The 25,523-nt window shown below is 47.3% G+C and overlaps 1 protein-coding gene and 1 long non-coding RNA gene across 6 annotated transcripts in view; one reads left to right on the top strand and one right to left on the bottom strand.

Moving 5' to 3' along the window:
* LOC144780855 (uncharacterized) overlaps nt 1-25,523 on the top strand; it is an 800,768-nt gene that overhangs the window by 379,377 nt on the left and 395,868 nt on the right. The gene's annotated exons all lie outside the window — the stretch shown is intronic.
* The window catches only part of LOC144780851 (uncharacterized), a 300,811-nt gene that overhangs the window by 76,617 nt on the left and 198,671 nt on the right, over nt 1-25,523 (bottom strand). For both annotated transcript variants that reach the window (XM_078659348.1, XM_078659349.1), the window contains exon 3: nt 22,152-22,307. In XM_078659348.1, the coding sequence (XP_078515474.1) occupies nt 22,152-22,307 (156 nt within the window). The remainder of the gene's footprint in view (nt 1-22,151; nt 22,308-25,523) is intronic.

Below are 25,523 nucleotides of genomic sequence, written 5' to 3'. Positions count from 1 at the left end.
CAGCAGGTGATGACTGTCGCGCAGCTGGATATTCCGCCGATTCCCGGAATGTGTGCGGCTGATCGAATCTCATGGGGAGGGGGGTTTCGATTAGTCTTAGGTCCCTTTGAAGAGGGGCAGCTGCCTACTGTATGGGCAATAAACTGCATCCGCAGGGCTAGGTGACGGCCTGGGATCGGGCCGGACAATCGGGCACAGAGGATGGGGGTTCATCAAAGGATGTGTGCATCAAAGGGACGGAGGGAGGTGTTGGCCGGGTACGGGATATGGTCCCGAGGCAGGGTCGCGCTGAAAGAGGTGGTTTATGGCCCGAGCGTGTGAGAGCGGGGGCTGTCAATGCGCGGGGGATGTTTGCGAGGTCGAGAGAGAGAGAGAGAAAGACGCGCTGGCTATCGGCAGTGGGCAGAGAGGCCATGGCATTCAAAATGGCTGCTGCTTACGCGCACATATGAGCTTGAAAGGGACAAGATGGCGCAGATAATGTTTAAGTCGCAATCTAGATTTTAACAGTCCTCCCTTTTCAACATATCTAGCCAGCTTGTCAGTCTATGTCTATCCCCATCATGTTACGGACCTCTACATCATACAATGCTTTCATGCGTTCAGTTTCAAAGTCCAGAGTCTTAGGGCAGATGCAGTTGGCACAAAGTGAGCACAGAGGTGGCAAGCATTGAATACCCAGGCAGAATCCACATATCGCAATAATCGGTATCAAGATGATCATGAACAACCTCCACCCCCAGTCCTTTACAGTATTCCAAAACCAACTCCCAAGCGACCATTCTTCTTGTTCCTGATGGACTTCTGAGGAGAGTCTATGGAGATGTTCAATGGCCTTGTAGACCGAGGGCGAATTGTCTGGTATGAAGGTGCAACAGCTAGACCCGATGATACGGCATGCTCCTCCACGATCCGCTAGAACCACGTCCAGACAAGGCGGTTCTGAAGGGCCACCAGGCGGACCGCCTGAAGCTCGGCTGTATTGTTCGTGAGGATGCCAGCTGTAATGTTCATTGTCGTTTCGACTGCCTGGGTCAAATGTCGGATGGCACGGCTGTTCGCCATCGGACCCCAGAGTGGAACAAGTCCCTTTATTGCGTCCAGGAATTGTGCTCCGGTGGAGTCGGCTTATTCAATGTCTCTTGCTTGCTTTTGTCGGTGATGGTTGGCTGGAGCCACATAGGTGGGAGGAAGGACAAAGGCAATGTAGCAGGTACCTCTCCAACCCTTTGGGAGCCAAGTGTAGGCTTTTGTACCACAGACAAAGTACATGTTCGGAGAGGTGACGAAAGAGGGTGGGTCAGTTGTGTCCAAAGTTCTAGTGATGCGGCAAGTGCTGTGGCCCACCAACTGTGTGCCGAGACCTTCGATGCATACAAGGCCCGAGAGGTTGACAACAGACAGGGCTACAGTCAGGGTGGCAGCTGCTCGTTTTTGGAGGTAAGAGAAGGTGGGTCTGGCTGGGTTGTTGAACACCTGCATTTCAATTCGTTCTTCGGCCGGAATGTCCAGGTGAACTGAGACATTGGTTGTCAGCGGGCAGAAGGGAGCAGCAGTTCTTCCTGTTTTGTTCAGCCAGACTCCATGATAAAAGTGCGACATGGTTTTTCCAGAGGTGGTATTATCCCTGTAACTCTCTTGCAAGAGGATCAGCCAAGCAAGGCAGGAACCATGGACAGAGAAAGGTGAAGGGATGAAGGGGATGGAATGTCCAGTGGCATGTGGCAACAGTCCACAGATCCAGCAATTTGTGGCATTGGCGGCAAGGTTGTGCTGGTGTAGCAACTGCACGAAAGAGTTGTTCCAAAACTCCTTCCGTCTCTCCCGGAGTTGAGGTGAAAGAGAGATCAGATGGTGTTCTTTCGTGATGGTAGGCTGTGCAGTGGTTAGAAATACCTCACGAGCTGGTGCACTTTCTTCCACGATCCAGAGGGTGGTCACGAGGAGGAGGCAAAAGAGATGGGTGATAAAGAGTGAAATTGTCTTTGAGCTGTGTAACCTGTCAGTCTTTGGATTTCTGTAGTGGGTCTTCGGATATCCGATTGCTTCCATCATCTTCGTATCGGGCGCTTCCATCATTTTCAAGGGGCTCGGTAGCGGGCAGAACCACAAACTTCGTTTGGCTTCTCCCCTAGCAGCCTTAGTAGTGTTAGGCCACCGGTCTGAGAATTGTAACTTAGTCAGTGGTCTGCTTAGCCGAAGCTCCCTCCTTTCGTCGCAGGTTATACCCTTCTCTGGATGGCACAGTGGGATCGGGAAATTCTGCCAATTCAAGTGTCTCTGTGTCAGGGTAACAGCTCAAGGATGGTCGGTCTTTGTTCAGGAGCTCTTCTTGGGTAGCCACGTCTTCGGTCGTCGTCAGCGTTGAGGAGATTTTCTTGCAGTGGTGTGCGTGCAGCCAGTTCCGCTTCCCTTCCACTCGAAGAGCTGTTCGGGTGGTGATCAAGACTTGCCAGGGGCCCGTCCACCGAGGTTCCAGATTCTTTGCTCGCTGGAAGTTCCGGATCAAGACGAAATCACCTAGTTGGATCTCGTGCCCGAGGCCCCTGGAAGTGTCGGGGATGGCCTGCAGCACCTGTTGATGGATAATAGACAGAGTTTTGGTCAAATTGTACAGATAGTCAGACATAAGGACGTCCGGGACGTCATGAAAGGATGTCGGTTTTGGTGCCGACCAGATGCTCATAGGTCTGCCAAAAACGACCTCGTAAGGAGTCAAGTGGTGTTTGGTAGGGGTGGAACGCATTGACAGCAATGCCAAAGGGAGAGCGTCTGGTCATTTCAGTCCTGTGGTGGCCACTATCTTTGCTAGTTTGAGCTTCAGCGTGGCATTATGTCGCTCAACCAGTCCAGCAGATTGGGGGTGGAAGACTGCGTGGAACTTTTGTTTTACGCCCAACCCCTTCAGGATGAGCTGGATAACCTCGGCTACGAAGTGGGGGCCGTTGTCGCTCCACAAAATTCGACAAAGGCCGTAGCGAGGGAAGAATTCCTTCAGTAAGACCTTCGCAGTAGCAATGGCAGTGTTGTCGCGAGTCGGATAGGCTTCCACCCACTTGCTAAATGCGCACACGACAACAAGCACATACTTTAGGCCTTGGCATCTTTCTAGCTGGATGTAGTCCATCTGCAGGACTTCAAATGGATGGTTGGGGACCCCAAACCCTCCCCGGGGTACAACAGTTCCTTTCCCAGGGTTGTGTCGCAGGCATATCAGACATTGTTGAACTAGGCTTTTGGCTGAGTCTGTAATCCTGTCATTGTGCCAAACTTTGGAGACAAGTTCGGCCATAGGGGCAGATCCTATGTGTGCAGGGGAGTGTGCCATGGTCAGTATGGGGATCAAGTATGAATTGGGTAGCAACCATTTGTTCGTGTCTTTTGTCCGCCAGCAGCCTTCATCGTCTTTCAGTCCCACCCGTGCCCATTCAGTCAGTTCGTGGGATGAGCTCGCCATCTGGATGTCCCTAATAGTTTCCCTAGCGTCCTTCCATTTTTCCGTTTGCGACCTGGTCACATACTTGCGCGTCATTGTCCTATTCTCAGCTGTGGTCCGGGCAGTGATGTCGGCCAGTGCATTCCCCTGCCCAATGATGTCCGTAACCTTTTTGTGTGCCTGGCATTTGATTACAGCAAGTTGTTTGGGGAGGAGGACTGCTTCAGTCAGAGCGGAGACTAGATCCCCCGTGTAGGATGGGTGTGCCGTGTGAGGTCAGGAATCCCCTCTCCTTCCACAAGAGCCCAAAATGGTGAACCACCCCGAAGGCATACTGGCTGTCTGTGTAGATATTCGCTATCGTCCCGGCTGCTAGGATACATGCTCGTGTGAGGGCAATCAGTTCTGCTGCCTGTGCAGATCGTTGTGTGATGCGGGCTGTCTCAACTACAGTTCGGGCTGTGGTAACTACATAAGCGGCTGAGGTAGTGCCATCGGGGAGTTTGATACAAGAGCCATCTACCCATAGCTCTCCGTCGGGATCTGGAAAAGCAGTGTCTCGGAGATCAACTCAGCTCCTGGTCTGTTCGTCCATGAGGGTCACACAGTCATGTATCGGGGGCACATTGGGGTCGTTCTCAGGTAGGGGCAACAAGGTGGCTGGATTCAGTGTGGTTCATCTTTTCAGAGTGATATGGGGTGCAAGCAGAGTCAGTTCGTACCCAGTCAGTCGAGCACTAGTCAGGTGTTGCGTCTTAGTCTGGTTTAGGAGGGTGTCAACCGCATGGGGCACTAACACCATAAGGGAATTCGAGAGTACAATCCCCTCACTCTGTCGGATAGAGATAGCAGCGGCAGCTACAGCTCGAAGGCAGGCAGGCAAAGCTCTGGCTACGGGGTCAAGAGTGGCAGAGAAGTAGGCACATGGGTGTTGCTTGGGGCCAATGGACTGAGTCAGGACAGACAAAGCGCACCCCTCCCTTTTGTGGGTGTAGAGGGAGAAGGGCTTTGTGTAATCGGGGGTTCCTAAGACTGGTGCGGAACAAAGGGCGTCTCGTAGTTCTCGGAACGAGGATTGGCACTCGGGGGTCCAAGGGAGCGGGAAGGGGACATCTTTAGACAGCAGGGAAAGTAGCGGTTTCACAATGAGGCTGAAATTTGGTTACCACTGTCGACAGGAGGAGGTGAGGCCTACTAGGGAGCGGACTTGTTTCTGTGTCTTAGGGACAGGGGTGTCCAGGATGGTCTGAATTCGGTCGGGTGTAAGCTTCCTCCCGTCTTTGGACAAGAGATGGCCTAGGTAAGTGACCTGGGGTTGGCAAAATTGCAACTTCTTTTTGGAGACCTTGTGGCCATTCTCCGCGAGGAAGTGCAGGAGTTGGATGGTGGCAGTGACTGCAAGTGGAGTGGTGTCGGCCGCCAAAAGGATATCATCGACGTACTGTATCAACACCACTCCGTCCGGTAACTGGACTGCGTCAAGTTGTCTCTTGAGGGCCTGGCTGTAGATGCTGGGACTTTCAGTGTAGCCTTGGGGTGCCCTACAAAATCTATATGAGCGGGATTTTAAGGTGAAGCCGAAAAGGTAGCGGCTGTCTGGGTGGATAGGGATGGAGAAGAAGGCGTTTTTGAGGTCGATTACCGTGAAGGTGGTAGCAGTGGAAGGAATCAGAGTCAGAATGGTGGTGATGTCTGAGACTACGGGGTACTGGGGTACAACTACTTTGTTGACCTCTCGTAGGTCGATGATGAAGCGGTCCGCCTTTTCATCTCCCTCACCCTGCTTCTTTACAATAGGTAGGATAGGGCTGTTGCAAACATTGCTAACTACTTCCTCTACCACTCCTGCATCTATCAGGGACTGGATGATCTCTACCAATGCCTTCTCGCCCTCGGGCGATATCCGATATTGTGGAAGTTTCGGGAGCACTGCGTCCTGTCGAACAGTTATGTGTACTGGGTCTATCATCATGCGTCCTACGTCCGTGTCAGTCTTTGCCCATAGGTACAGAGGTAGAGTGTCGAGTAGGGACAAATCAGCGTCAGTGATGGAAAACATGCGTGAAGGATTTGAGCATAGTCGGGTTTTCGTACAGAATGACTCGAACCCCATCTTGTGAACACCTAATAGTAGCTCGGAAATGCTTCAATAAGTCAAGTCCCATAATAGCATCAGGGGTGTTGGATGAAAGTAAGAACGTGGTGTCAGTGGTGTTATTTTCCAAGTCAAAGGAGATCTTTGCGGACAAGGGGTTAGTGGAGGGCGTTCCATCAAAACCTATCGATGTTACATGTGAGCCAGACAAGGGTGCCCTCGGAATCAGTCGTTTAGATAACGCGCTGCGTGTTGCGCCAGTGTCTACCAAGAATGGAGACTTCGTGCCCAGTACCTTAGCGGTGACATAAGGACCTTGCTGGTCAACATGGAGCTCGACTGGATCCCTCCCTTGCCCTTGGCGGTCCTATGCGAAGTCGCGGGCATTGTCGTAGTCAGACTGTTGGTACTGGTTCTGTCGGGGACGGTCAAACGTATTTGGTCTGCCTGATCTGTCGTTGTTGGCGTCGTTTGTGTTCCCTCGTCCCTGTCCTCTATTTCTTGGCTCGCTTGCTACGTCTCTCGTGTCCCTATTTTTGATTGCTTCTAGCCGAACCGGACACTGGGATTTCCAATGGCCAAATCCTTTGCAAAACGCACACTGGTTCTCGTCGATGTCTGTTCGTGGGGTGTAGGGTGCAGGTGTACGGTCTCTAGGGGGTGGATTTCTAGGAGCATTCGATTGGTAGCTTCCTTTGTACTGTTCTCTTCCACTGGTCACCCCCTGCAACTGAGCAATCATCACCCTTTCCTTCAAGTCCTTTTTCTTTTTCTCAGTCACCCTATCTTTCTCATTCTTTTGATGCTCATAGTACTGGGCCATCTGAAGGATAGCCGCGGGTTTGGAGGCTGCCCAACTACTCTCGCTAGTCTGTAGTTTCTGTGAGACCTCCTGTGACAGACCTTTGACGTAATTCTGGACAAACAGATGATGTCCGGTTGCAGTGGTCATGTCCTGGCCGCTGTAATCGGAGAACACCGTTTCAAACCGGGAGAAGTATCCTGAAACGTCTTCCTGGGGTTTCTGGCGGCAGGCCGTTACTATCGACCAATCCACTTTCTTTTCTGGGATTGGGTTTTCAATTTCTGGACGATCTTGTCTGGGAGGTCTAGAATGGATTTTAAAGGTTTCTGCCCAGGCTCTCGTTGTCTATCTATGCCATCGAGTTGCGACCAGGTATGTCCGAACAGCTCAAGGTGGTCGACTTTCCGGATTTGCTTCCACACATCAGCTGGCAGACATAACCCGAAAAACAAATCGATGTCCGCTAGGGTCATAATCGTCGAACCCAAGGCTGTGCCTAATTCAGTATAAAAGGCGGTGGGGTTCTTTCGTAAATCAGGCAAGGATTTTCGGAACGTCAAAATGTCTTGCCGATCCCATGGTTGGTAGACCCAGTTGTAAACAACTCTCCCTCTTGCATCTTGGTGGTTAATGTCGTCATGTGTTCCCTGTCCTCTTGGGGGAACCCAGTAGGGAGCGGCCTCCTTTATAGGCATCATAGTATTAGCTTTTTCGGTTTGGGGTTCAGCCGCTAAAGGAGTCGCAAAAACAACAAGTGATGGACTGAATGTGGATCAATGTCACACACTCCCCCAGTCAAAAGATCTGGGCCCAAATCCATCGTTTTTTTGCACTCCACACCACCCTGGGTTAGACAATGGCGATATGCAAATCAGCTCTGACCCTGTTGCCCCATGGGAACAGTCCAGTCCGAACTACAAAAGCCATGTCCTTCCCAGAACGGAATCAAGCATCCGAGGACCGGACCGGTTTCGAGGTAACACCTCTCTTCAGCCCGGCTAGCTTGACTCCAAGTGGTGTGGAGTGCCTGGGACCCACGTCTGGGCATCCCCAGCGTACTTAGGGCGGCAATTGCAAAAACAACAAGTGATGGACTGAATGTGGATCAATGTCACACACTCCCCCAGTCAAAAGATCTGGGCCCAAATCCATCGTTTTTTTGCACTCCACACCACCCTGGGTTAGACAATGGCGTTATGCAAATCAGCTCTGACCCTGTTGCCCCATGGGAACAGTCCAGTCCGAACTACAAAAGCCATGTCCTTCCCAGAACGGAATCAAGCATCCGAGGACCGGACTGGTTTCGAGGTAACACCTCTCTTCAGCCCGGCTAGCTTGACTCCAAGTGGTGTGGAGTGCCTGGGACCCACGTCTGGGCATCCCCAGCGCACTTAGGGCGGCAATTGCAAAAACAACAAGTGATGGACTGAATGTGGATCAATGTCACACACTCCCCCAGTCAAAAGATCTGGGCCCAAATCCATCGTTTTTTTGCACTCCACACCACCCTGGGTTAGACAATGGCGATATGCAAATCAGCTCTGACCCTGTTGCCCCGGTCCGGTCCTCGGATGCTTGATTCCGTTCTGGGAAGGACATGGCTTTTGTAGTTCGGACTGGACTGTTCCCATGGGGCAACAGGGTCAGAGCTGATTTGCATATCGCCATTGTCTAACCCAGGGTGGTGTGGAGTGCAAATAAACGATGGATTTGGGCCCAGATCTTTTGACTGGGGGAGTGTGTGACATTGATCCACATTCAGTCCATCACTTGTTGTTTTTGCAATTGCCGCCCTAAGTGCGCTGGGGATGCCCAGACGTGGGTCCCAGGCACTCCACACCACTTGGAGTCAAGCTAGCCGGGCTGAAGAGAGGTGTTACCTCGAAACCGGTCCGGTCCTCGGATGCTTGATTCCGTTCTGGGAAGGACATGGCTTTTGTAGTTCGGACTGGACTGTTCCCATGGGGCAACAGGGTCAGAGCTGATTTGCATATCGCCATTGTCTAACCCAGGGTGGTGTGGAGTGCAAAAAAACGATGGATTTGGGCCCAGATCTTTTGACTGGGGGAGTGTGTGACATTGATCCACATTCAGTCCATCACTTGTTGTTTTTGCAATTGCCGCCCTAAGTGCGCTGGGGATGCCCAGACGTGGGTCCCAGGCACTCCACACCACTTGGAGTCAAGCTAGCCGGGCTGAAGAGAGGTGTTACCTCGAAACCGGTCCGGTCCTCGGATGCTTGATTCCGTTCTGGGAAGGACATGGCTTTTGTAGTTCGGACTGGACTGTTCCCATGGGGCAACAGGGTCAGAGCTGATTTGCATATCGCCATTGTCTAACCCAGGGTGGTGTGGAGTGCAAAAAAACGATGGATTTGGGCCCAGATCTTTTGACTGGGGGAGTGTGTGACATTGATCCACATTCAGTCCATCACTTGTTGTTTTTGCAATTGCCGCCCTAAGTGCGCTGGGGATGCCCAGACGTGGGTCCCAGGCACTCCACACCACTTGGAGTCAAGCTAGCCGGGCTGAAGAGAGGTGTTACCTCGAAACCGGTCCGGTCCTCGGATGCTTGATTCCGTTCTGGGAAGGACATGGCTTTTGTAGTTCGGACTGGACTGTTCCCATGGGGCAACAGGGTCAGAGCTGATTTGCATATCGCCATTGTCTAACCCAGGGTGGTGTGGAGTGCAAAAAAACGATGGATTTGGGCCCAGATCTTTTGACTGGGGGAGTGTGTGACATTGATCCACATTCAGTCCATCACTTGTTGTTTTTGCAATTGCCGCCCTAAGTGCGCTGGGGATGCCCAGACGTGGGTCCCAGGCACTCCACACCACTTGGAGTCAAGCTAGCCGGGCTGAAGAGAGGTGTTACCTCGAAACCGGTCCGGTCCTCGGATGCTTGATTCCGTTCTGGGAAGGACATGGCTTTTGTAGTTCGGACTGGACTGTTCCCATGGGGCAACAGGGTCAGAGCTGATTTGCATATCGCCATTGTCTAACCCAGGGTGGTGTGGAGTGCAAAAAAACGATGGATTTGGGCCCAGATCTTTTGACTGGGGGAGTGTGTGACATTGATCCACATTCAGTCCATCACTTGTTGTTTTTGCTACAGGAGTCGCAGCGCTAGTTTCTGGTATCTGTTCAGTGAGGTGGCGGAAGACTTCAAGCGTACGCGTGAAGAGGTTCGACACATCACACTCGCCTTCATCCCCAATGTCAACTTTCCTATAGAGGGTCGTTAACCTCTCAGGACCTTTATCTTGGTACCGATCCTCAGAGGCATTGAGGGTGTGATAACAAAATCGTACAACAAAGTGTCGTCTGTGGCTATTGGCATACGAATTGTACATGTCTGTTACATATTCCTCGCTCTCTTTTCGTTCCACCAGTGTCTTCACTATCTTATCGATCCCTACTCGTTCATCTTTGCTCAATCGGTTCATTCTAGTGGAATCTTTCCTTCTAGTCTCAGGGTCATCTAGTGTTACTTCTTGTGCTGCGTTGAGTACAAGGGGTTCGTCCGGCGCGGAGGCCGCGAGGACCGAGGTCTTGGCACTATTCTCACCCGTACTTGGGGGCTGCGGGTGTTGTACTAAGGTTTGGGAAGGGGCGTATGGAGGAGGCATGTAGATGGTTGGGGGACCTAGTAATAAATCATCATTCGCTCGTTGTTTCGAGGGTAACTCAGGGTAGAGCATAGAGGGTGTTCGGATGGGACACTGGCCTGATGTTTCGGACTCTTGTTTCTGTTTGGCTTTCTCCCTTTCCTTTATCTCTTCCTCCAACTTTTTAGCAGCTAGGTGAGCTGCTTTTCGTAGCTCTTTCTCTAATCTGACTTCGTTTCTCTGTTTCCGTTGTTCTGCTTCTTTGCGCCACATGCCGAGGCTGTCGAGCATAGTGGGCGTTGACTTATTGTTACGAAGGGCTGTTTCCAGTATGTTTATTTTATTATCATCAAAGGATCCTATCAGTGGCCACTGACTTTCCTGATCCTTCCTCGTATATTTATGCCATAGTTTACTATAAGCTATGGCGACTAGTCCGTATTTAGTGAACATGTCCTTATTAGGGGTGCCTTCCAGTGGAGCTGGATGGTTCATCTCTAATAGGCGGTCCGGGTTGAACCAACTACTATTCAGTGGGGAGAAGATAGGCATGACAGATTACAGAGGGGGACAAAGGTCCGCACTACCTATCTTATCACTACTTGCAAAGACTAGACAGAATATTTCTATTCTACGTTATTTGCAAACAGAGAATACCTCAAAAAGAACCAGCTTCGAACAACCAATGTTCGAACAATCAATCAGTCAGTGGGGAGAAAAATAGGCACGACAGATTACAGCGGGGGACAAAAGTCCGCGTTACCTACCCTTCACTATCTGCAAAGGAAGAGAGAATATCTCTATTCTTCCCCGTTTGCAGGCAGAGAATGTCTCAAGAACAATTCAGCTTCGAACAACCAATGTCCGAACAATCAATCAGTCAGTGGGGAGAAAAATAGGCACGACAGATTACAGCGGGGGCCAAAATCCGCGTTACCTATCCTTCACTATCTGCAAAGGAAGAGAGAATATCTCTATTCTTCCCCGTTTGCAGACAGAGAATATCTCAAAAACAATTCAGAGAGCAAATACTAGTATTTTCAGACAGTCAGATAATCTTTTCGCAATTTGTCGTGTTTACACGACCTTACCCGGACCGTAAGGACAGTTTCTCATCTTCCGCTTCCAGCGCCCGATCGTCCTCTATTCTCCGTAATCGCTGCGGCAGTCCTGATGGTTCCCAGTCAGGACCGTAGATCACTCGAGAGAGGTCTGTTCGGAACCGGTGAAGTTCGGATGATCGGCTGCCAGACGAGGGTCTATCGGGCAGGTACACTTCCCGATCGTTGCAGTCGTTCACTCTGTCGTCAGGACCTCTCCCACTGGATCCACGTGTCGCTGATGGGCCCCACGTTTGGGTCGCCAATTGTAAAAGGTGGGGCAGATTTCAATCGATAAATACCCAAGTATTGCCCGGCGTTAATAGCCTCTCATACCACTCGAAACTATCAAGCAAAGAGGCAGGCGCTGGACACTGGAAGGCAGGAAACAGAGGTTTATTCCGACGGAGCAGAACACGTCAAATCAGACAACAGGGTATCCTCTCGAGGTGCTCTAACCGCATCTCTGAGGCCTGGCCTCTTATACACAAGTTTATGACTTTATTGCATGAAACACATTCCTGTAAATGCTTTGAAGTACGGAAGACATCCCTGAAATCCCCGCTTCATGCCTGTTCCCACACACATTGACAGTAGAAGTCCCCACCCCGATCTCAGCAGGTGATGACTGTCACGCAGCTGGATATTCCGCCGATTCCCGGAATGTGTGCGACTGATCGGATCTCATGGGGACGGGGGTTTCGATTAGTCTTAGGTCCCTTTGAAGAGGGGCAGCTGCCTACTGTATGGGCAATAAACTGCATCCGCAGGGCTAGGTGACGGCCTGGGATCGGGCCGGACAATCGGGCACAGAGGATGGGGGTTCATCAAAGGATGTGTGCATCAAAGGGACGGAGGGAGGTGTTGGCCGTGTACGGGATATGGTCCCGAGGCAGGGTCGCGCTGAAAGAGGTGGTTTATGGCCCGAGCGTGTCAGAGCGGGGGCTGTCAATGCGCGGGGGATGTTTGCGAGGTCGAGAGAGAGAGAGAGAAAGACGCGCTGGCTATCGGCAGTGGGCAGAGAGGCCATGGCATTCAAAATGGCTGCTGCTTACGCGCACATATGAGCTTTAAAGGGACAAGATGGCGCCGATAATGTTTAAGTCGCAATCTAGATTTTAACACCCCAGCCGCGGGGGTCTCCTCATACAGTGCCGGGCCGCGGCAGTGATTTCCGGCTATATACAACTGGCGCGAGGCAGCGCCAACACTCCCCGGGTGGCAGTGGTGATGTCAGCGCAGTAAGGGGCAGGCTCCCTTTTATTTAATTAGTTATATTGCGGCAAGCGCGCCAAAACGAGGGGTAGGCTTCCGTGGCGCTATTCCCCTCGCAGTTCCCTCAGGCCACACGACGCTTCAGCGCTTCCAGGCACAGCCCTTCCGGTGGCAGGTTGGCACCTTGCAAATTGTGGTGCTCAGGGCTTCACAGCGCTTCGGGGCCCTGGCGCGCAAGGGGCCTCACAGCACTTCAGCCAGCAACAGTTCCTATGGGCATAATCTTCCCCATGCGGTGCTTCAAAGGGGCCACAGCTTCACAAGGGGGGCGGACAGTCCCACAGCAGTTCCTCAGGGGCACGCTCCTCACCTCCTGGGGCTTCTGTCGAGCAGCGCTGGCGTAATTCACGGTCTCCACAGTGTCAGGGACCTAGGGAGGGGGGCCCTCCTTTGGCAGGGGCCTCGGGGACAGTAGAGGGGGGTTTGAGGGGTGCAGGGCCCAGCTCACAGGCCCCTGAGGCGGTAACACCTCGCAGCAGGTCCCCCCACGTTCCTGTCCCAGCTCTGTCTCAGTCTCTGGTGGCACATCCCCCTTACTTATACCCTCCTCCCAGGCAGTGCCAGAACCTTCTGGATGTTGGCAAAGCTGACCTAAACTGGCTCAAGGGGAGGGGTTGAGCACCCTGGGTGCCAGGCTTTCCCTCCAAAAGCTAGGGGTTACTGGGTAATAATAACTAGACCGCTGACCTACGGCAGTCCGGTGGCAAAACCCATGGCCTTGGCATCCATTTTAAACACAGAACATTTCAGTCAGGTGCATTTCTAAAATGGGGGAATATTTCCTGCACACCATTTTGTGACATTACAATTTTAAAACAGGGCAACTCTACCACACATGGCCTATACAATAATCATTACCATGGGGGAGACATCCTAGACAAGGGGGTCAAAAGCGAAATATTTCGGGGGAAAAGGTCAAGTCCAACAACTACTAAATGATTTTCACCAGGTATCAACAATAATACTTTCTAATATCAAAGGGGAGGCAGCTGCAGTGGCGATCCGCCAACACTTAAGGGAGTTAGATCCAACTGAACAACAGCAAGACCTACCCAAGGTAATTGAATCATCATATGCAGAATTGGGCCGAGAGAGCTTGGGTGGAAAGGCTCTGAAACCTCAGCAGTCAGGCAGTCCTTAAAAAGACACGCCAAAGCAGAGCCCTGCTTCTTCTAAAAAGGAGTGAGAAAATAGTAAAGGGAATAGATCTCAATCCCGAGATAGGTCCTCAGAAGTAGTCCTCTGAAAAGAGGTATAGCCTCAGGAACAGGGAGAATTTGAGGAAACCTGACAGGTATCAGGATACTGATACACGTTCCTCTCGTTTCTTTCAGGTCTCATCAAAGACATCCGAAAGAAGAGGAAAGTCAGAACAAAAGGAAGAGCATACCAAGTCCAAAGACAAGCAGCATGCTCAGGAAAATAAATACAAACTTCAATTCAACAAAACGAAGGTAGTGAGTCGGAAAATCTGACATGTCGAGAATTCTGAGGACACAACTACTGAACGGGGAATGGGCTCAAACGATGCTCGACAGCGCAGCAGAGATCTCAATAGCTCGCCAGAACCTAAAGGAATTTCTGAAGATAGTGGACCTGAATGAATACATCACTGTGGAGACAGCTGATGGGAAACATCCTTTACAACACAGTCATTACATCGCACTACATTTACAACGCAGTTATTACAACGCAACATCTTTTACATCGCACGTCGTTTACAACGCAGCCATTACATTGCATGTCACAACAAATCATGTCATTACAATGCATGTCACTACAATGCAGGCATTACATCGCATGTCATTACAATGCATACAATTACAACGCATAGTATTACTTCCAACACTTACCCTACTGTTACACTCACAGGAGTTAGAATAGTAATTTGTACCCCTACAGTATCCAACACTTACCTTATATGCAATGTAATTGTATGCGTTGTAATGACATGTGATATAATACCTAGGTTGTAGTGATATGCGTTGTAATGACATGCGCTGTAGTGACATGCGATGTAATGGTTGCATTTTAATAACATGCGATATAAATGATGTTGCGATGTAAAAACTCCACTGTAAATTTATGCGTCGGAAAGGTTTGCGATGTATCATCATATATTCACAGCTGATACCAGGGTTAGTGCTCCACACAAGTTATACAAAATAACACTCCCGCTAGAGGGAGACAAGCCCAGAAAAATGAAAGGACTGTTTTGGGAGAGACTATCAAATGGTTATGATATCCTGCTAGCAGAACAATATTGGGCATCAGATTTTATCAGGGAGTGCCCGCATAGCGAAGAAGTAATTATGCCAGCCTTCTTCGACCACATCCCAATACACATAAAATACACATGTGCCAGGAAATGGGCAGTGGCCTATGCCCCAGCATTATACAACAATCATGTTGGATGGGATGAGGATTCACCCCTTCACATAATACCATTAAAAAATGAACCTACCTCACAAAACTCTTTGAGAACAGGTAGTGAAGTTGAGAAACGAAGTATCAAAGGCTCACATGATCCAAACACTTAGTCATCAACGTGATGGCATTCACGTTGAAGGGAATTCATTGGCTGACGAAGCCGCAAAGGGGGCTGTTCGCACAGCTTCCGTAGCTGCAATCCTTCGTTTAAAAACGAGAATAGACAGTGAGTTATTACTGGCTTTCAATGCTTCAAGCAAAGGCAGTGGCGCAGTACTGCCAAAGAAATTTCCACTTAAGTACTCCGATATAATTGATGCAAACAACGTTCCTTTTGCTCGAATCCCTGGAGTGGGGTATAGAGTAATTTCAAACATGGAACGTAGAGTGCACTTGATGTACGAAGAACATTTGGGGGAGGGTCTGTGGCATCAGGGAATTTCAAAGACAATATCGTCATTGAAGGAAACCTACTGGTGGCCTGGGTTAAGCACGCAGACTACGATTTTCATCAATGACTGTGAGGACTGCAAAAAACAACTCAGGCAGAGAACCAACAGGCAAGACAGTACCATGCATAACACAGACACTGCTGTTAGACAGCATTAGACTATCAAATCGCAGACATCCGCTTGGACATATTCAAGCCCTCAAACACTAGGTTCCTATGGGTATGGCCTCAGAGCTCGGCTGACGCTCGAACTGTTATAAAAGATTTGTGAGTCTTTATCGGTACATACTCAATAGGCACGCTACATTCTGACCAGGGCACTGATTTTAGCTCTGGGGCTTACAAGGAAGCCATTGCTGGTTTGGGTATAGCATTGCAGTACTCTTCTCCGTACCATACCAAGGGAAATTCTGTTGTGGAGAGGAAAAACCAAGACATAAAGCAATCTATAACAGCTAGAGTATTAGGCTTGTGAGATTGCTGGGTATAACACCTTTATGGGGTCCAACGCTCATTGAACAAGTTACCAAGAGTTTCTCTGGGGGAGTCACGCCATATGAGTTCCTTTTTGGGACAAGAATGTGGGTACCTGATCTTGAATTTGAAGGCACAGTGGCGGATAATAAACCCTTTGATATCAAAGATCGTTTGGCTGTCTTACAGGAACTAAATGAACTAAGATCGAAACAAAGCAACGTTAACCCGAAGACAACAGCCACTGAGGAAGAACCGTCAGACCTGGCAAGGCCTGTCTGGATCCCAAAAGTTGGGGATCGAGTCAGAGAGAAAATTGCGAATAAGAAGGAATTTGGACCTTTCTACAGAAACCCTGTACCCGTCCTAGCTGTCCACGGAACAAGAACAGTTCTTCTGCCACCCCTTGCTGGAAAAAATGAGAAAATATTTGTGTCAATCGACCTCATCAAACCACAGTATGTGGCCAATACTCAATAGTAGGCCTCGTGGTATCCGCCCTAGTAGCAGACGCCCTCCTCTCGCTACAATCCAAGAGGTTCAAACTGAAAGACTCATAGCATTCAAGGAGTCGCCAGTGAGAAATGAAGGACTATGCAACAATGCCAAGAAACTCATCCCTCTTGAAGTTCAAGGAACTCAAGAAGATCAAGTAACAGTTGGACCAGATACACCTGTCTATTCCAACGGGACTCTTGGCATACCCTACTATAACATATCATCTATAGCTTATAGCACCTACTCCTTACCACAAACTTACACTTAAGGTTAGGTACATTTGGGTAGAATTAGGTAGGAAGGCATTAAAGGAGTACTCGTGCTTTTACTCGTATTTTTAGCCATATGTTTTATGTATACGAATGTATTCATTGAACAATGCTAGAGTAATACTATTTATTTATGCTGGAAATACTGTGCATCTTATATCTCGCATACTGTCTTACGATTGTAACAGCTCATATCTCTCACACCAGAAAGACAAATGTTCAATAAATTCTTATTGAAACGCCCGCCTGTTATTCCTGTGTAACTCTGAGAAACATAAGCATGCACGACTGACTGAGCAAAACGTTATCTTATTGTTTCCACAATTCTGAGGGATCAGGGTTGTCATGTTATGTGGTTGCAAGAAACTACTCCCTTCTTGTCACCAAGAAGATTCTAGGGGCCCTGTGAGCTAGATGGTACACCGTAACAAGTTAGCATACTCGATAGGGGCTTATAGACTCTGTCCTACGCCAAACCTATATTGTATTTTATCCAAATGCGCAGAACCTCTTAAGGGAAATAGGAACTACACAACAAAGCTGCAGATATGTGCAGACGATACTAGTGTACTTTCAAACATGCAATATGGGTTTCGATCAGGTCTGGGGACCATTGAGTGGGGATTAAACCTAAGCATGATAATAAGTAAATATACACAGGCGAAGGAGGGATGGCTTTTTTTGGCATTCGTAGACCTTAGGCTGCGTTTGACTGTGTGAGACACAAAATGTTATGGATTATACTGGAGGACATGGGTGTTGATCCCCCACTTATACTTTTTATGAGAGTACTGTACAGAGATGCAGGGGCAAGGGTGTTATAATTGACTTGTGTCTTCCCTGCTGCTCAGCTAGTATGAGTGTTAGAATGCCTGATGACTTCATGGAATGTTTGGGTGCCTGGCTTGAGTGTAGAGAGTCAGTTGATGGCAGGCAGGGTGAGCGGCAGGGAGGCTGCTCCTGGTGGGGTTTCTTTTTTTTTAACAAGTCTTTATTGAGGTTTTTTATCATCACATTTGGCCCCCCCTCCCCCCCCCTGGGACCCCTCCTCCCGGTACAGGTAACAATTTGCAACATAGCATTAAAAAAATTTAAAATTAAAGAGAAAAATAGAGAAATAAAGGCTTCGAAGAATAAAAAAAAATAACAAAAATAAAAAACATAAAACATCATTATATTCCTTACGAACTCGATACTTCTCGGTTACATTATTGATCTAAACTGGGCTCCCTAGCCATAGCCTAACTGGGTCCCAACGACTTTTATTGATCGAGCCGTTGTCCACGAACAAAAATCGTCTAAAGTGAGAATTCTTATTCTACCAAAGAGTTAGGAGGTACAATTCCCTACTCAGACGATTAGCTCGGTATACAAGATATCTTGGGAAGACAGTCAATATTTCCTGATGAAGAAGGCCATATACTAATTGTCCGTCGAAACGCGTCGAAATTAAGGGAATAGTACAACATGTATTTGATCTAGGAGTATTCTGATTGTTGCTGAATATACCTTTTTCGTACCTCCCTTCATAGTCTTAGGAAACTGATTAGATGTATTTATGTATTTGATTTGTTCCTTCTGATGTATTCTCTGTGTTCCCAAGTTTTATATATATTTTTAATCTGTCTTTTTTAACTATTTTTATGTATAAATAAACTGTGCATTTTGAACTGATCGTTTTTTCATAATTTTGTAGCTTATGCATTGCTCTTAGTTTTTACGCCTGAAAATTTGTTGGTTATTTTGTCTTAGATTAGTTGATGTCTCTATACTTAATGTGCCCAAAGGGAATTTCTATTTGACATAAAGTCTATTGTCGGTACCCTATCCCTTTGGTATTGGGTCCCTCTCTCTTTTATTAGAGATTCTGTTATATTAAACACTTAGCGAGTGAAATCGGCCACCCCGAATATTATGAGGTGCTAGAGAGCATGGCTCCTAATTCAAGAAAGGTATTGAAAGGAGATTGTCCGGCCCATTTACAAAATCAGAGATGGTCTAAAGAGAGTGTAAAAACACCTGTTAGGGACAATCAGCTGATGCTAACATGTTCTGGCATCCAGCCATACTTAGTCCAAGTTCTGGGTAGCTTTGATCGAATGCTTTTGACCCGTTTTCGTCTGGGGATTTTTCACAGACTCATTAGCTTCCTAGTTACTAATGATTGGACTAGAAACTTGGTGCTATGCCCATGTGGTGATTCATCAAGCCAATCAACAATTCACATTGTCCTATTTTGTAAATGTTATTCAAGTCCTAGGAAGGGGTTTATAATTCCCATTCTGAAAACTTTGGGCTTAAGACAATGTTGTATAACATTCCTGATGCTACAAACTCTGGATAATGAAATGTTCACGAAGTCTGCTGCTCTATTTAAAAATAAATGTCATTAGGTTTAGGAACTCTATGTGAAACTGGAGCTTGGCTCATGCAGATATGATGTATTTATCCAAAGTTTATGTAATGAAATGTTTACAAAGTCTGTTGCATTATTTAAAAAAACTAAAATAAAATGCTCTTCGATGTAGGAAAACTATGTGTAACTGGAACCCTGGCTTTTAATCATGTAGATGTGATGTATTTATTTAAGGTTTCTATGTTCTGTTTATTATGTACTTTATTGAACATGCATATTATACATGTGCTTTTATGATTTAACTTTAAATCAAATAAAGCTATCTTTGATTTTATTTGATTTGAAAATTCCATTAATAAATGTTTTACAATTCATATTCAGCATCTTCCCTGGACAAATTGTTTTAATACTGATGAGAACATTGGAATGTTTGGGCGCCCCATTGGAAAAAGTGGAGTGCTCTGGTCTTCTAACGGCTGGTAGACGCCCTGAGCATCAACATTTTAGGGGCAAATTTACAATAACTGGTGCATCCTTGCAAATCAGCAGGGATGCGCCAGTTATTGTGCGCCACAGCTCCACCATCATGGAAGCGCTGCATTTACAATGTGGCGCACCATGGGTCAAAACGGCACAGATGCGTCACGCATCTGTGCCGTAAAAGTGGCGCAATGCTGGAGTTGCGTCGCAAGCGCGATGCAGCTCCAGCAATGCTCTGGGGGCCCTATCTAGTTAATGCTGCGTCAATCCTTATGCCTGCTTCAAGCAGGCGCAGGGTTTTGACGCAGCATGGGCCTAAAAGTGACTGAGTGAAATCTTGTGGATTTCACTCAGCCACTTTTAGGAGGCGTTGCTGCGCTGTAACGCCCCCCCCTGCGTAGGAACGCCTACATGTGGCACAGGGCTTTACAATGTGACGCATCTCCCAGATGCGTCACGTTGTAAGTACCCCGCACCATGGCGCAGGATTTGCGCCACCGCTGCGTCACAAAAGTGACGCAACGGCGGCGTAAATGAGGCGCAAGGGGCTTGTAAATCTTCCCCTTAATGTTTAACAAGGGCCTCATGATGCCCAAGGGGATTTCAATCCCCTCGGTTCTGTGAGGCCTCTGTTTAAAAAATTAGAATATTTGGCCCTCTTGGGGCAGAATGTTCTAACAGCCTTAGGGCCCTTCGTAGTGGTTTCTAATGGCCTTGGGCTTGGGCCTTTAACACTGAAGCAGGCCTTTAATTGCCAAGTCGAGTCCGCGATGGCGGGCTCTGAGGCTATGTTAATGTTCCACCCAAATCCGAAAGTGATAGAAACCTTCAGGTGGTTCTACTACGCTCCATTGGAGCCACGTTGCCTGCTAAGGAAAGTGCTTAGTAAAGCAATTATATTTTCTCATCTACACATAACGGAAACAGGTTCGGTGCCAGTTAAGAAATCCACCCATGAACTTACTGGACATGGAGGGGTACTAGCCTGAGATTCATCTCTCCCGGGAAGGAGCTACAGTGGCCGTTGGAAGCTCATACCGTCGCAATTCTAAGACATTAGCACGCTTCATCTCCTGTATCCTCCTCTTTCTGATTAAAGTCTTCCTCTCTGTCCCTTCCATTCTGTTTTATCCTGTGTGGCTTTACTTGTTTTTCACTAGCAAGCTTTGTTTCTTTATTTGAAACCCTATATCCCACTCGCCCTCTTTGAACCTCCACCTTTTCCTTTATCTTCTAAAGTTTACAGCCCTATCTATGGGGGCAGCAATGCTGCAGGATTAGGTATGTACCCAGTGGGGGAAACCGGGACCCCAGGAATGGCAATGGTGGAGGGTCAGAATCTGAAAAGACTAAACCTACTGCTGTGTCTGTGCTTGTGATGAGGATATTTTCACTATTAAATGTTTTGAAATTCATACTGATGTTAAGATGTAATACACAAATGTACCAGGTGTGCACTATTCACGCTTAGACTGACCACAGCTAATGTAGACCTCATTTTGAAATGGTTAGTGCAGTGTCTGGCTGCCATCTTGTTCCATGCTGTGTATCTATCTTTATTTCTGGAGAAAATGAACCAGCAATCTCCAATGGTGTTACTTTTGTTTTCTGTTCCTATGTGAAAAGTTGTGTTTACACAATCTGTTCAGAACACACCAACGAGCATGTGCAGAGTACTTCTTGGACCAAGCATATCTCATTATGTTGCAGATAACCATAAGTCCAAAGCACGGTAGAGAAGGATCATTCTGCAGCAGCCTGTGAAAATAATACATTTGTGTTATCTTCACGCACCCTAAAGCAATCGGCCCTTTGTGTGGGAGTCATGGGTAGCAGAACCTTTCCCTGACTTAGCAAGAAAGGGTGGTGTCTTTATGGTAGAGCTGACCTTGCTTAATGTACCTTTGAGAATGGGTAATAGTGTGTGTTTGTGATCTTTGATTTGCTTTGAATATATTGACTAACACATTATTGTATTGATTAAAAACTAATTGGATTATTTGAGTTTAAAACTTTTCTACCCCTTTGATAAACCTTCATGGTTTTGAAACTTAACCACTCTCTGTCTTACTTGTGGAGCCAAATGTGTTCAACATTATTGACTTGTATCGATGTCGGATGCCAGCCTCAGTGGGAACTAAAGATTCATCGGAGAGTGCTTTCCGAACCTGAATTTGTACCAGAATGTTCAAGGAGCAAAGCGCTCTATTGCTGGGCACATTGTGGGCATCCTGACACCTCATAAACTCAGTCACAAAAATCTGCCTTATGCAGCCCTGCATATGTCAGCAGAACTCTGTACAGGCTGCTTTCAGCTGATTACTAGTCCTTTAACTGTGCGTGTGCAGTTCTTCTTTTACAGTCTTATTAAGATTTGCCAAATATCTGCAAATTCATCCAATAATGAGTCTGCAAATTAAACTCCCTCCTGGATCCTTCGTTGATGGTGGGCGGAATGCTTTCCTTGGGCTTCCAAATAGCAGCGGATGTATGACATCACAACGCAGTTTTTACAACGCATGCTGTTACAACGCATAGCGCTTTGGGGTGCTGGATAGTGAATAGTTTAATTTACTATTTCAACTCCAGTCCCCGTGGATAGTAGGGAATGTGTTGGATAGTAAATTAAAACTATTCCCTATCCTAGAGCGCCCCCCAGTGCAATGCGTTGTAATGGTTTTCGTTGTAAAACCTGCGTTGTAAAAGTTTTGTTGTAAAGGATGTTTCCCATTGCAGCCAGCTTATATATAAAAGTAAGTCTTGCTAATGCTACTATGGTTTACAAATTGAGGTCCCCTTTAAACATTTTTAAACCTTTTTCATTTTCATGAGCCTGGTCACATGGCGGATGGCATTTCAGGCATGGTCCTTACCTTGAATTGTGTGTTGGTTACATTTGTCTGCTTTGCAGCAGATTAGCATGCTATGCAAGAAAATGTTACCACCCCTGATCACAATTTGCTTTCCACAGGTGGGCTGTATGGCGGGATTCAAGCACTCCTTTTCCACAGTTAAATGGTGTTTGGACCCTACATGAAAAGAACACATTTTATGGTTAAAAGGAAAGGGAATTGCAGCAACAAGCAGCCTACTATCTAACACCTACACAAACACAGGCACTCTATCTCCGAACAACACTTTGGCACCCTGGGTCATTTTTAGGCTGTTTTTAGAATCTCTTCATTGCTTTCTCTAGCCCTTCAGTACTGCTCCTACTAATATCTTAGGAGATAACTCCATTACGTGGAGCAAAAATATACTCTGTAATATCCGATCATTAGTGAAGCACTCCACCCAGGTCTGGGATCTCATATTGACTGAGGAACCAGACCTCTGCTTTTTAACAGAAACATGGCTTAAGCCCCATTTGGTTCCAGCGATCACACTTAGTGTCCCATTAGGATACAAGATTGCTAGGGTCGACCGTTCAAATAAAACTGGAGGGGGGGTTGCCATTGTTTACAAGGAGGAACTGAATTTAACTATCCTTGAGGAAATTAGCAATCCTCAAATGGAATTACTCATTTTTAAACTTAGTCCTAATCCCAGAGAACAAAGGAAGGGTGTGCTGTTGTATAGACCACCAGGCCCGATTGGGAACTTTCCAGTCGTGTTAATAGAGGCTTTAGCACCATTTGTGCAAGATAACCAGGACTTCCTCCTGGTAGGGGACTTCAATGTCCACAGTGAGTTAGAAAACTGCAAGGAGGCAAGAACTTTTTTAATGGACCTAGACTCCCTAGTGTCGTATTTTGGCAGTTCCTGAATTAGCGTTTAGCTCAGCTACACAATCTTTTCTCTTAACTTGACTAAAATATACGGGGGCCATTTTGAATCCTTTGGCTTTCATTTGTATGAACACGCTGCCTCGTGGTCAGCATGCCCTTTTGTCCTTTCTCGATACCCATGGTTGTCTACTTTGCCCAGCAACAAGCTATTTTTAGTACTGGTCAAGCGCACATGCGCATTATACATCAACTGGTCATTCATTAGGAATGTTATCCCAAACTGACCAGTACTACTGGACTCCTCCCACATGCTGGCTGTGTTCCAAAAATGACCTTATATGTACCTAAAATGTGTAAACTTGTAAACGCCTATCTTTTTATTGCTATTAAACTGTATAAAAGAGGTCGTGCACCGATACTCGGTGTGCTACTTCTTGCATTGCCGAAGGGTGCTGTAGGAATGTACCTCCACCCCATGGGGTCTTAATAAACCTGTCTTTTGCATTTTCCAGTGTCCGTGCCAACTTCTATACTAAGGTGTTCGAGAGTTTAGCAGAGTATGTAGGCCTGATTGAACCCAACACCACAATTGGCGACCACGAAGGGACTCATCGGCGACTCGGATGCCCGAAGGAGAGGTCGTGACGAAGGATTGGAAACTCGCCATGGAAGCGATCGCTGCCTTTGAGTGACCCGAGTCTTGGCACCCACGGTGTTTCTTCCTTCCTTCTGATCCGACCTTCCAGGTGGCGCCGGTCCTCGACTGAGATTCTGATCTTGGATTGTCGTGTAGTGCCGTTTGTCTGATTCGACTGAAGAACTTGGCAGTTGGACCTTGGACGTTTGAAGGTACTTGGTAAGCTTATGATTGGTAAGGTAGTCTACTGACACTTACTGTGGCTTTTTGAATTTGAATTTGAATTTGTTTGAGTTAGCTAACGTTTGGACCTATGAATTTGACGTATATGTGGAGTGCACCTCACATAGGCAGGCATGTAGGGATATTTCTCTGATTTTGCTTTTTGTTTGAGCGGCACACCGTGTATAAAGTATATTAAGTGCCATTTTATGTAGTATCACGTTTTCGTGATATTTTTGACATGCCTGTTCTCAGCACACTCCGAGGGATGTGCTGCCTTGAAAATGGTACCAGTTATCGATTAAATAAATCACAGCCGGCTCCCCCAGAGGGGACTCCAAATCGAGAGATGTATGTAAAATTTGGCATTCCGCCAATAATGTATAGTTCATTGTGGCATAAATATACCAAAGCCGATCATGAATTGCAATGGCCACTACATGGGTCATTTGATTTACGAAAGGTGAAATATGTGGAGCAGTGTTTGTTTCAGCGTAGGTCTAGGCAGGATATGTTTGATTGTGTGCGTATGTGGGAGAAAGAGGTACGTGAACGATTGAAGCGTGAGGAAGCCTTGGCGGAGAAGGTGCAGCGAAGGGCTGCGCGTGACAAAGCTTTACAGCTACAGGAGAAGGAGTTACAGGAACAGAAAGAGAGGGAGACTCGAGAACGTAATTTGCAGATTAATGGGCAATTCCCTATCCGACGTCCTCTTTATCCGTCCTTACTAATGAAATAGATGATTTTTCGTTATTAGATCGTTGCCCGCCTCCGTATGTTGCACCTACAGCTCCGAATGAGGAATCGGATGAGGAAGATCAGAATACACAGCGTACTAGGTTATCTTCGGATCGAACTGCGGAATTACGTTCGCTTGCACGAAAACGAAATGTTAATACTATAACTGTTTCTGAGATTAGTAAGCATATGGAACAGTGGTCTGATAAGGAGCGATTGTATTTCTTAGATCATTTTGGAGATGAGGTTGTTGACCGATTTAGAAAGTATTCTTCTGAGTTAGAACCTAAGGATATCTCGAAGGGTCGTGATAACTTTCGTAAAGGTCTCTTTATTCTTTCAGATGCGGATGAGTTTTTCAAGCGTTTGGTTCAGCTACGGAATGAGGCGTCGCGGCTACGGGAGTTGGAAAAGACATCGGGTTCACCTACGTCTGGATCGACGGAAATATCCAAAGAATGCTCTATCTTTGGAACAGATAAGAACGCCGCATTTAATGTTAGACCTATGCGGGAAGCTGCGCCTTTGTATGTCCCTCATAAAGGGGATGGCACAGATGACGATAAAACGTCTAAAGACGCGAAGGGTTATTTTATATATAATTGGGTTTATACGCCTTGGAATAGAGCAGATGTTATGGCGCTTAAGAATGCTCTGCCTGATCCCCGTAAAAATCCAGCGGCTTTCTATGAAAGTTTTGAAAGTGCAATTTCTTTGTGTATTATGACACTAGTTGATATTGATCTGTTTTTTGGGCTGATATTGCCCCCTGATATGTTCAGAGCGATTCGTAAGTTTGATGACCAAACGGTTCTTGGGGCAAGTTGGAAGGACATAGCTCAAGCTGATTTAGACAGGGAACCAGCATGTAAGCCTTGTCAATTAATATTGGAACTCCCAGGGGCTATACTAAACAAATT

Source organism: Lissotriton helveticus, chromosome 9 (genome assembly GCF_964261635.1).
Source record: "Lissotriton helveticus chromosome 9, aLisHel1.1, whole genome shotgun sequence".
Classification (NCBI taxonomy): Eukaryota; Metazoa; Chordata; class Amphibia; order Caudata; family Salamandridae; genus Lissotriton; species Lissotriton helveticus.
This window is presented reverse-complemented; position numbering and strand designations above follow the sequence as displayed.